The sequence below is a fragment of the Adiantum capillus-veneris genome, chromosome 12 (assembly GCF_014529385.1).
Source record: "Adiantum capillus-veneris isolate H3 chromosome 12, ASM1452938v2, whole genome shotgun sequence".
Classification (NCBI taxonomy): domain Eukaryota; kingdom Viridiplantae; phylum Streptophyta; class Polypodiopsida; order Polypodiales; family Pteridaceae; genus Adiantum; species Adiantum capillus-veneris.
The window spans coordinates 79,251,079-79,263,959 of NC_140942.1; the positions used below are offsets into that span (position 1 = coordinate 79,251,079).

A 12,881-nucleotide genomic window follows, 5' to 3' on the forward strand; every position below is an offset into this window, starting at 1 on the left:
GTGATTGATATGTATTATTTAAGACTATGAAGGAGTCAGAACCAAGCAAATAGAGGCCCTTGAGGGGTCTCTGGGACCTCCATTCGCTTGGTTTGGACCGCATGAGGCCCTATGCTTAAAAATGCTATATCTTGAGCTAGAGACGTGAGATTTTAGAGTTTTAAAGAGTTATGCTAAGGTTTTTGGACGTTCCGGATGCATCCATGGTATTATTTTTGTATTTTAAAAACAACTCTTATGTGTTTTTTCTCATCGCAGATCACATCACTCATTAAGATTCACAGATATGGATTTTTGTGTACACTTAAGTTGGGCTCTCGAAAAGCATTTTGTACGAGCATGCATTTAAGTGATTGAGCAAACTTTTACGTATGTACTATGAGAAATAGAATTCCACAAAAAACTTTTGTATTTTTCATAATAACCTCTCTCTATGCTGGATTGACGTTTCTTACAGGACCCAAAATTGAGTCCAAGTTTCTCCTAATGTGCCAATTTGTTGCTACACTTGCACCAATATTTTTCCTTCATTTGTCCCACACAAAGTGTGAATTTCCTTGCTCATGGAAAGACTTGAGTAATTTGTGTTGCACCTCTCCACAATCTAAACATAGCCTTACTTTGAAAAAGCTATACAATCAACCTTTTGATTATTCGTGAATCTTCTTTTATATGGAAATTGATCAGGCTTGATTAACACAACTAATTTCAATATAAGTAGTATCATGGAGTCCGTACCGTCACCAATGTTGTCAAATAAGGTAGAAGATAAGGAAGTTATACCATGGTATGATGTGATCTTCTACAGATGGATGAGCAAGTTATCCGTCTCACAAAATAGTTTCCTGTACAATACTCCTATCATTTTAATGACAAAATTCCAACTAGATTATATATATACCATTTGTGTGTGTGTGTGTGTGTTCACACTAACCAATAGTAAACTGCATGATCAGACTACACCTTTGTATTTTCAGGCGCACAATCAACTTGCTACTCAAGTCACGATCTCTCTCTCTCTCTCTCTCTCTCTCTCTCTCTCTCTTCCTTTGGAAGCTCTTGCAACTCCATGTTGGGGCTTATTGAATTTAACTTTGCAAACCTACTAAATCTCATTATTTCTTTATTACATTTAGCTACACAAAGAATTACCCTCTACTTTTCTCTTTTTGTAAATTAAAAAAATCTTATATTGCATCTAAGATTTTCTAAAAGTTTTTAGAAGTAGGTATCCAATGACAGATCATTGTACACAATAATTTTTCTACCGAGACCCAATTTTTCTAACATGGGCGTCAAAGACTAGTGTTAGGAAAATTGGGTCTTAGCAGAATTAGCGTGTACACTGATTTGTTAATGGATGCTTTCTTGTTAAAACTTGTCGAAATCTTAGATGTAATATAATAAATTGTTTAGTTATAGAAAGAAGAAACTTGAGGGTAATTCTTTGTGTAGGTAAATGTGATAATGATAAGATTAAGACGTAGGTTTGCAAAGTTAAATTTAATAAACCCCAACACGCAATTGTAGAAGCTTTTTGAGAGAGAGAGAGAGAGAGAGAGAGAGAGAGAGAGAGAGAGAGCATAGCTTGATCATGCAGCTTACTGCTAGTTAGTATGAATAGACACACACACAACCCCCACAGAGAGAGGGAGGGAGGGAGGGAGGGAGGGAGAGATGATATATATATATATAATATAGCTAGAACGTGGTCATTAAGCTAGTAGCAGGACTTTACACAAAAGGATTTGAGAGACGGATAGCTTGCTCATCTTGCTGCATAAGAATCGCATCGTACCATGGAATAACTTCTTGATCTTTTGCCTCATTATAATATCAGCCTCACCATCCAAATCATAATTAGCAGAGGCAACCACATTTAACATGAACATTGGTCGTGGTACCAACCTAGTGGTCATGCCTGCTACCATGTTTCTAAAATTCATTGCTCCCATTGCTACCATCGCTTTCGTCAACCGTTTAGCCGGTGATGCGAAGCTTGCCATCAAAGATGAGGGAGACCTAGAGCAAACGGTAGAGAGAGGGAGCGCACGGCGCAAGCAGGAGAAAGAGAATGACAGAGGCAACCGGGCATAGTTTTGCAATAACTATGCCTTTTTAGGCATAGTTGCGTTACGAAGCAGGTCAAAAGCTGCAGCGTGTCAGAGCTAATCAGCGAAACTAAGCCTCACGTGACCATAGCCTAAACTGTCATCTCTTAAGTTATTTTCCTTTTCATCCGCTGCTGCCTGCACCAGTCCATCTCCTGCCATAACCCTTGCGTCACGATTCCGCCTACCTATAGAGAGAGAGAGAGAGAGAGAGAGAGAGAGAGAGAGAGAGACTGTTATCATGCGTTTGTGTGTGGTGTATCATGAATGTAAAAGAGGGAGGAGCGGAGTGACAGAAGAACGACTGTGAGCACAAACGATGTGTGTATGTGCGAGCGAGCGAGAGAGAGAGAGAGAGAGAGAGAGAGAGAGAGAGAGCGAGCGTGTGTTTTTCTGCGTATGACAGAAGCTCATACTACTACTGTTACTTATCAGCGTTATTAAAAATTATTCCTATTAACAAAGACGATGCTCACTCGCCTTCTCCTCGTACGACCTGCCTCCCGTGCACCGGCTGCCTCCAGCCTTGCAGTCAACCCTCTGCACTTCTGCAGCCCCGCACCCACCCCCACCTTCCTCGCCTCGCTCACGCGCCCCCTACCGTCTCAGCTCGTGCTGCTGCTGCATTTCGAGAGCAGGCTGTGTGAAAGAAGAGAAACACTCTCCAACCTGGCAGAAATCCTAGAGAGAGAGAGAGAGAGAGAGAGAGAGAGAGAGACTGCGGGCCTTGCACCCAGCGCTTGCCTCCCGCTCTGCGAACCTAAAAAAAAGCACGCCGCAGTCACCTTCACCAGAGAGCCCGCATTGCTAGTCTGCACGTGAGAGAGAGAGAGAGAGAGAGAGAGAGAGAGAGAGAAGACAATAGGCTTGTGGGAGAGTGGGAATGACCAAAGAGGGGTGGCGATGGAAAGCTCTGAATCGGAGCCTGCGTGGAGGGCGTATAAAGAGAGGCAGGTCGGTTTCGAACGCTCCAGACAAAGCCGTCGGCATTCCAAACCGCCCATTGAGCCTCTCCTCCTACTCTCTCGCTGCCATCTATCGGGCTATAGATGAGCACATGTGAAAATAGTTGTCTTCCCCCTTATTGAGGATAATGAATATGTGAGTGCATTGTGTGGGAGTGTGTGCGTGTATCTGTGGTTAGGAAGGAGATGAGAAGAGGGAGATGCTTGCTTGGTGGAGTCACTACACTTGGTGGAGTCACTACAGCATGAATTAATTGTGACCTTTTCATTTACATTCACGCCGCCACGTGTCTTCAAAAAGAGCCTCACTTTCAACTCCGGCCAGCGTTGCAAGTGCATTGCAAGAAAACAAGAAAACGTTGCAAGCGACCCTTGGACTCACCTTTGTGTGCTATAAAATCACATATCAGCGAAATAGATGCTACTGCTAGTCGACGATCGTGTTGCAAGGTGAGTTGTAGAGATTGAGTTGGCTGTCGCTACGATTTGGCTCTCTCTCTCTCTCTACGTTGCCAGAGATAGCTAATGTATTCTTTTTTTCATTTGAATTGTTTGAAGGTACTGTCGACCCAGAGGTGATCCAGCCATCAACCTTGAGCTTGCTGCAAGGCGCATTCACCAGGTTCTCTCTCTCTCTCTCTCTCTCTCTCTCTCATCTGATTTTCGAGTGCGCCTTTTCGGCTGGCTGAAATTTTTGCATGTCCTTCCCTTGAGCTTCGAGCTGTCCTCGAACCCCACACACACACACACACACACACACACACACACAACCAATGGTGGTCGTGATCTCTCTCTCTCTCTCTCTCTCTCTCTCTCTCTCTCTCTCCGCGAGACGCTTCTGCTGTGTGAGGGGATGTAGGTGTAGAATTGGAGCACGATGCTGCACTTGCCTCTGCACTTGCTCTTGCCCGTTGACGTACCAGCCAGCGCCATGCAACTGTCGTCACTGCTTGCAAACGACGTGCGACTTGGGAGGCGTACAGAAGATGCAGATGGTAGGCGGCAGCAGCGAAAAGATCTGCACTGAGCAGACGCTTCTTTGATAGAAATGGACGATGCAAGCTTGCAACCGTACCTGCCGACGCCATGCAGCACGGTGTGCCCACACTGTAGCCATACCCGCCGACGCTGACGCCGCTGTTAGTGCCATGCAGCGCTGCCAAGCATTTTTAGTTTTAAAAATGCCAATAATTTCATGGATGGGCATAGCTTACCATCCATTTGAACACTATAGCGCATGGACAATAACATTACCAATAGAGCACACAACAATGTGCAATAAGCTCAACTACGTTCAAGTTAGCCGACTATCCATTTGAACACTAGCAGGTGTAATCTTCTTCTATGCAAAGACACTACACAATCCATTGTGAGCCAATAATGAAACTCATTTTGTTCATTAATTTTGTAGAGCTATTTTAGATTAAAGAAAATAAATTGATTTCTCAATAATTCTTCCAAAATTTCTTAAAAAATACTATTTAGATGGGATTAGAAAAGAATCAAATTATGATTGTTAAGTAATGATTAGGACTCACATGGGTACTTCTACTTATTGTTGCATATATGCTCAATTCTCCTATCCTTATTAAGACAATTGGCAATGTGAAAGTGTCCACATTATATAGACACTTGGATTTGAGGCCAAAGCACATAGATGATTGGATAATCACATGCAGCTATCGACACGTGATTCTCATTCAGAACCCATCTTTGAAAACGCCACAATATTAAGATGAGACACATTTTTCCCAGACACTAGGAAAGAGGTGCAACACTGACTTCATGGCCATTTTGCATGTAATCTTTGTCAAAGCCTTTACCAATGGTTATCGTAATCGGGTTGAATATGCATTGATATGAAAAACTTGGTCATTTTTAAGTGCGACCATGGCAAGTGAAGCACATTGCCAACAATAGATAGGGCTAGGGCCATAAAGCTATGGCCTATTTTTAGTGGATGTGAAGTGGAGACGTCTCTCTAGATGAAAGCCTGATGCTTGGCCGAATGTGGTCTCTCCCCCTCTCCCCCCCCCCCCCCCCCCCCCTCTCCCCTTTATCTATCTTTCTATCTCCCTCTCTATATATATCCATGTTATATAAATCTCATGACTAGGTTTATAATTAATTATAATTTGCCACATGGCGGGCTTCCCCACAGCTCTTTTAGCTGCAGCTGTTGCCAAAGAGCATGGCCGAGCTATCTATCTGTCTATCTCCCTCTGTATATATATTCATGCTATATGCACCTCCATGACTAAGCAGTGACAAGTGTCTCTCTCTTTTTAGACCTAAGTTGTTCCACTTGATCATAATTTGTTTCTACTTAACCATACATGTTGTTACCAACATACATTTTCATGATCGCTTGCAATTAATCGATGCATCTATTCTTTTTCAGTGATGGATAGTCCTTCTTCCGACTCTGGGAATGTTTCTCAAGGAGATCATGATGTAAATGAAGTCATCATGCCTATACCTCTGGAGTGCAATAGCGTGCGAGCCGCAAAGTAGTTGTCCAGATTAGGGGGGCAATTGAATTGCGAGGGTCCTTCAAAGCGTTTACAAATCATTCATGGACTTTGTGAACGCAACGAAGCTGTCTAACAAGAGTGCAAAAACTACTTACAAAAGGTTTGCACACAAGTTCAAGGTGAAGAAGACCACATCACCTTTCGAGAGGAGGTGATTTTGGCATTGCAGGGTATCAAGGACGAAACTGCACGTTTGGAAATCAATCAACATGAAATCTATACATTCATGGAAAATTTTCAGAATGAGGTTGTGCAACAATTGTCTTTGTGCTTCAAGGAACACACGGACCAAGTTGAAGCCTTGAAAGCATATGTAATAGGTTTGGGGTTTGAGATTAGGACCTTTAAAAAACACAAGGAGCAAGTTGAAGCTCTGAAAGCGCATGTAGCAGATTTAGGGTCTGAGATGAAGACCTTAAAAATTGCAATTAATCACTTGAATGCCATTGATAGGATACTTAGTTGTGTTGTCATGCCTAACGCACAGGGAGGTGTTACTACATCCTATCCTAAAATGTAATGTTTTTTTAACTAATGTTGTAGCAAAACTTCAAATTATCATTGCCACGCCTAACGCACAAGGGGGTGTTACTGCATCCTATCCTAAAATGTAATGTTTTTTGATCTAATGATGTTGCAAAACTTCAAATTATCATTGTAGTATCTCTCTCTCTCTCTCTCTCTCTCTCTCTCTCTCTCTCAGGTAGCGAAAGGGGGAGAAATGGAGATATGGAATGAAAAGTAATTCATGCCAAACTTATGTGACACAAATAGTCAGGGACAAGTAGATTGGTGTCTCATATTAGATAGATGCAAATCTTCCTATTTAGAAGACTCAAATTTATTGACAACCTTTAAAAAAAATTATTTAACACAGATGGTGTCCGGACCACGGGTTTTGTCCCCAGGACACACACATCGAGCTAGATTGTGCAACATTTCTCGAAAAGCTAGGCGAGAAATTACACGGGCTAGGGCTCAACGATCTTTGCAGCAAATCCCATTGGGTATTTTATGAGATTGTGTGAATATCATGCATTTAAGCCATGACGGTCAACAAATGGATGCAATGGCTATGCATATTGAAAATTGTACTACAAATGGTCAAAACACTAGACCTTTAGAAGTACCTTCCGTTATTGGAGTTGCCAACAATTGGGAGGGTCAACAACAACATCCTTGCATTGTTTTTGAAGGAGGATTCTCTAAAATTGAGCATTATTGTCTATCTATTCGTTGCATTTATCCAAATGCAACAATCTTGAAGCATGACTCTATGCTTGCCCTCTACGATGGAAAATGCTTGGTCCACAACTTGGGTGGCTTAAATTTTGTGTGCTCCTTTTGTGGTGCATGTGCTTGGAAGGTTGAAGGTAGGTCTATACGCACATTTGTAGGTAAGTATTGTTGCTTATCAAGAAAAGTCAAATTACTTCCTTTGAGTGATCCGCCAATGGCTCTCAAAGAATTGATGCAAGGTGGTACTACCAAGAGCAAAAAATTTCTTAAACACATCAGAGCATATAATAATGCATGTATTGCCTTTTGCTTCTTTGGGTGCTCATGTTGATGAGCAACTTACGCGAGGGAGAGGTGTGTACACTTTTAAAGTTCACGGTGCCATCTACCATAATATTGGGCCCATGACACCGTGCGAAAGAGTGGATCAGATCCCTCGCTTTGTACAATTGTACTTTTTTGATACAGAGAATGATCTCAACAACAGATTTTATTATGTGCCAGATTTAGATAGAGATTCCTTGCATAGTTTGTAGGCTATGATGCATTGTGTTAACCCATATGCAAATGCCTTTTGGTTTGCTGCTACAACAATGGGGAATGAAGGAATCCCAAACATGAAGATGATCATTACCGAAAAGCGTACAAATGGTTGGCAATATTTAGCTCCACGTCGTGGATCTGAGGTTGCAGCAATTATGCCAGGGCAAGGAGATGAGAGCAACATCGGCCATCGTGATATTGCATTGCAGTATTGTGATGGGGGGCTTAAAAGGATCTCCAACCTACATCCATCATATATGCCTTTACTATATGTTCTATTATTTCCTAATGGAGAGGATGGGTGGCATCCATAAATACCGCAAACTCCCAATGAGCAACAATTTATTACACAAAAACAATACTACACTTTTAGGTTGCAGATTAGGAGTGACACCACAGAATGCCTTTTACGTGGAGGACGATTGTTGCAGCAATACATTGTTGATGCCTATAGTACTATGGAGGAGGCAAGGTTATTATGGTTTAGAAACAATCAGAGATCAATTCGTGCTGAAGTGTATCGAGGCCTTGCAGACATTCTTGCTTCCAGTGACAATGCGCATGGGGTCATGGGTGTTAATGTTGGAAGAAGAATTGTATTAATATTGCCTTCATCTTTTGTGGGGGGACCTCAGTACATGCAGCAGCTCTATCAAGATTCTATGGCAATTGTACGTAAGAGAGGAAAGCCTGATTTATTCATAACTTTCACATGCAACCCAAGGTGGAAGGAAATAGAAGATGCGTTATTGCCAAGACAGACTGCTTCTGATCTTCCTGACTTGACTACACGTGTCTTTTGTCATAAATTCAAAGATTTGATGGACTTGCTTCTTAAAAGGGCTATCTTTGGAAAGGTTGTTGGACATGTTTGTGTGATAGAATTTCAGAAGAGAGGTCTTCCCCATGCTCATATCTTACTGATTCTTGCATCCGAATATAAGCCGACAGAGATGTGGCATTATGATAGAATGGTAATTTGTGTTGAACTTCCAGATAAAAATTTATTTCCTGATTTGTATGATGTTGTGAGTCATTGCAATGTTCATGGTCCGTGTGGCGCATTGGATCCAAATGCTCCATGCATGGTAGATCGAAGATGTAGATTCAAATACCCACGCGAGTTTTGTGAATCTACTTCTGTTGATGGTGATGGATATCCAAGGTATATGCGGCGAGATGATGGTCAATATGTGGTTAAAAAGCAAGAGAGGCTTGATAACAGATGGATTGTTCCCTATAATCCATTGTTGTCTCTTAGATATAAAGCTCACATCAATGTAGAGATATGCTCAACCATATCAACAGTAAAGTATCTCTATAAGTATGTGTACAAAGGACATGATAGGGCCACTGTTGTGCTCCAAGATGGAGAAGGTGTTCTTGATGAAATCAAGAGTTATTTAGATGCACGCTATGTATCCGCATCAAAGGCAATTTGGAGAATTTTTGGATTCTCATTGCATGAGGAAAAGCTTGATATATTGCGTTTGCAAGTGCATCTTCCACAACAGAATATGGTTGCTTTTGGAGACTCTACTGACATGTCCAATTTGGTGAATAATGATGATAATAGAAAGCCAACACTTACAGAGTGGTTTGTAGCGAATCAACAATATCCAGAAGCAAATGATTTATTATATATAGATTTTCCCTTTGAATGGGTTTGGAAACCCACTAATAAAGTGTGGTCACATAGGCAAAGAGGTGATACTATAGGGAGAATGTACAATGTTGTTCCCAATGCAGGCGATTTTTATTATTTGAGTATGCTGCTTACCATATGCAAGGGTTGTAAATCATTTGAGGAGCTTTGCACTTTCAACGGACAAACCTATGCCACTTTCAAGGAAGCTTGCAGTGCCAGGGGTTTGCTACAAAATGATGATGAATGGTTTATGTGTTTGCAAGAGGCATCATGTACAAGTACCGGCTTGCAATTAAGACAACTATTTGTTATGATCTTGGTATTTTGTGAGCCATTATGTCCAGGTACAATGTGGCACCGATTCTCCTTGCAGCTTTTTGAGGATTATGTTTATGATTTGCATGAATGTACAAGTGATGAGGATGTATGTCATGAGATAGCTAAGAATCAAGCATTATGTAGCTTGGAGTCTCTGCTTCAATCATATGGGAAACGACTTTGTGACTACTCTGGGATGCCCAAAGTAGACCGTTCTGTATTATCTGAATGTGGGAGTGGTTTGATAGCAGAAGAGAGGATGTTCAATGCAAACGAGAAAATGACTTTAGCCATTCGTATGGAAGCATCTTTGAATTGTGGACAAAAAGCTGCTTATAACGAAATCATGCAAGCAGTTGACTCATCCAATGGGACAGTTTTTTTCTTGGATGGACCCGGTGGGACTGGGAAGACTTATCTCTATAATGCACTACTTTGTTGTGTATGTGGTCAACAGAATGTCGCTTTAGCATGTGCATCCTCGGGAATTGTAGCTTTATTTCTTAGCAATGGACGTATAGCACATTCGAGATTTAAGATACCAATAGAAGTGCATTCTGAATCAACATGCAACATCAAAGTAAATAGTCAACTTGCGGAGCTTTTGAGATAAGCATCATTGATCATCTAGGATGAGGCTCCCATGGTCCATTGTTATGCTTTTGAGGCCTTGGACAGGACATTGAGAGATGTTATGCAAAGTGATGCATTGTTTGGGGGAAAGGTGTTTCTCCTTGGGGATGATTTTAGACAAATTTTACCAGTTGTGCCCAAAGGAAGTCGAGCAGATATTGTTGATGCCTCTTTGTGCCGATCTTATGTGTGGAAACATGTGAAGACTCTGAAGCTAATAGAGAATATGCGTGTACTTCATTGTTCCAATGACTTGGTTGAGAGACACTTTGCAAAATGGGTACTAGACATTGGCAATGGGAATGTATGTCATGGGGATTTACTTGATACTGTAGCATTTCCAAGTAGTATGATACTCGAAGATAACAATGTTCAAGGCCTAATTCACAGTATATATGGTGATTTACAAAATGTCCAAAGACATGCAAGCTTCTTTAGGGATAGAGGTATTCTTGCACCACGCAATAAGGATGTTTCCATAATCAATGACTTGGCTATGCATAAAATGAGAGGACTTGACAAAAAAAACTTGATTGCAGATTCTCTTTGTACATTAGATTGTAATGGTGGGTTATATCCAATAGAGTTTTTAAACTCATTGGATCTTGGTGGTGGCTTCCCACCACACTGCTTGCACCTGAAAGAGAATGCTCCAATCATGCTCCTTCGCAACCTAGATCCAAGGCGTGGTTTATGCAATGGGACAAGATTGATATGTAAGCATTTTTATGACAGGGTCATTGAGGCGGAAGTAATCACAGGTTCTCATGTTGGAGACAATGTGTTCATACCAAGGATTGACTTTATCATAGGAGGTTCTCAAGGATTACCTTTTGAAATGAAGCGCAGACAATTTCCTGTGAGACTTGCATTCGGAATGACCATCAACAAGGCACAAGGTCAAACACTTGGATTCTTAGGTTTGTACCTTGCTACACCTGTTTTTACTCATGGTCAGCTCTACGTAGCAATGTTTCGCGTGCGTTCTTCTACTGCCATAAAGATTTTGATAGATGGTAGTCAAACATCGATGGCAAACTCAAATGCAAATCCAATGGCTTGCAGCCCAAACATTGTCTACAAAGAAGTGCTAGAGGTCAGAAATGTTTAAGGTATCATACTATCTTTCATCCATGCATTACTCTTTGTCATTAACTTTTTGTTAAATGAAGTTTTATATTAATCTTAATTTTTGTTGTTGTTTATAGATGGCCAGTCGATCTACAATCAAATACACAATGGATAGGGTATCTGAATATATTCGAGGTAATTTGTTGAAACTTTACAAAAAAATGAGCCTCCCTTTAAAGTTTGAATGATTAAAGCATACTAATCGTGTTGTATGAAGCATAGATCCACTTTTTTGGAGGGGACCCATACCTGCAAATGATGTTGTCCATATCTTAGAAGACTTTGATGTCATAAGGTATGGCTTTTGAATTATTATTATTTATGTCTTGCAATAGGCTTGGATTTTTTTTAACATACTCTTTCTTTTTTGTAAAAAACACTATTATCCAGCCCATCCATTGGTAGGTCTATATGGGTCCACGTGCTATTTAGGACTCATAGGATACTATCATGTTGCCTTAGAGCTAGACGAGGCAGCAGGATGGGGTCATGTCTCTCTTAGAGAGATAGGGTATCAACGGCCCATAAATGCACTAGCTTCCTTTGGATTTGAAGCAGAGAATTGGAAAGTGAGAATGTATGTTGTCGATGATACTCCAAGGCGGCTTGGACGAAGTGTGCGATACATTGGACCTTGGGTGTTACGGGTGCGAACTCGTGTCTATCGCAAGCTTCGCTTTCAACCTAAATGATGCCTTCTACAATGGTTTTGGTTTGATGGTGATCTCTTTTTGGGGTTGGGATTCCTTATGTTTCATCCCTTATGATGTTTCTGATGATTACTCTCTTATCAAGAAGCCTCTGTTTTGTAACAAAACTATTGGCTCCTATTTGGAATGAAAACCATGTTGCGCTCTTTGCGTGCGTGTGTGCGTGTGTGTGTGTGTGTGTACCATGAAAAAAAACTAATTAAGATCATACAAGCACAACTTATGAATACCATGTGTGTCATAGTAAGAGCGAGAGAGCCCCGCCGGTAGGCGGGTCACACAAGCTAGTGCGTTGGAAACCGACTCTCTCTCTCTCTCTCTCTCTCTCTCTCTCAAATTCTCTTCTCCTTTCTTCTTCCCCCCTTCACACCCGCAACAGGATTCTCCCTATCAACGATTTTTTTTCAAATTCTCTACTGGGTACCCCTATTGGCTTACGTTAAATAAAAATCATTACTTTGTCTTAGAGATTCACTCCTTGATCCCCTAAGTCCTACTAAGGCCCTCACCATCGCGCCCAGCCAGCATGTTGCACCTCACTACCCCCTCCTACCCTTTTCCTCCTACCTCACCCTTTCCTCCCCCCTTCAACTTGCACCTCCCCACCCTGTGCAAATACACACACTGCGCCTCCTCTCCTTGCCCTATATATCCAAAATGGAAAGGTAGGGGCATGGCCTCCACCTGGATTGCCCTTCGTCTTCGCTCACATCTCAAGACTCCAAGTTAGACATCGCTTCTTTGTTCACACACATATTCTCACTAATGCTCTATTTTTTAAATTCATCTCAGCTGGTACCTCCTACTTGCAATGAAGCGTCCCACTAGTGTTGGGGTTTTATATCCTAAGCCTCCATGCGTTATGAGGGGGTTTTCTCCTAACCGCAATAACCCCCAAAATTTTCCTTTTTTGGCCTCATGCATTTACCAACAAATGTGGCTGGAGACGTACATACATACTTCAATCCAATCACCCATTCTTTAATTACTTTCATTTGCTTACTAGGTCTTTAATACAAGAAATAGGTCCTTAGAGATTCGCCGTATGT

General features: G+C 41.4%; 1 protein-coding gene across 1 annotated transcript; it reads left to right on the top strand.

The window, feature by feature from the left end:
• Positions 1-2,416: 2,416 nt before the first annotated feature.
• Positions 2,417-11,634, top strand: LOC147446006 (uncharacterized). The gene is made up of 4 exons (XM_086526144.1): positions 2,417-3,526; positions 3,635-3,698; positions 11,200-11,257; positions 11,345-11,634. The coding sequence occupies exons 1-4, from the start codon at positions 3,495-3,497 to the stop codon at positions 11,428-11,430; spliced, it is 240 nt and encodes a 79-aa protein (XP_086382270.1). The 5' UTR covers positions 2,417-3,494; the 3' UTR covers positions 11,431-11,634.
• Positions 11,635-12,881: the final 1,247 nt, after the last annotated feature.

Bases quoted from the DNA above. Each gene is read 5' to 3' on its own strand.
- LOC147446006 (XM_086526144.1), top strand. From the start codon at position 3,495: ATGCTACTGCTAGTCGACGATCGTGTTGCAAG. The intron at 3,527-3,634 runs GTGAGTTGTAGA...AATTGTTTGAAG, and splicing joins GTCGACGATCGTGTTGCAAG to GTACTGTCGACCCAGAGGTG. The intron at 11,258-11,344 runs GTAATTTGTTGA...TATGAAGCATAG, and splicing joins GGTATCTGAATATATTCGAG to ATCCACTTTTTTGGAGGGGA.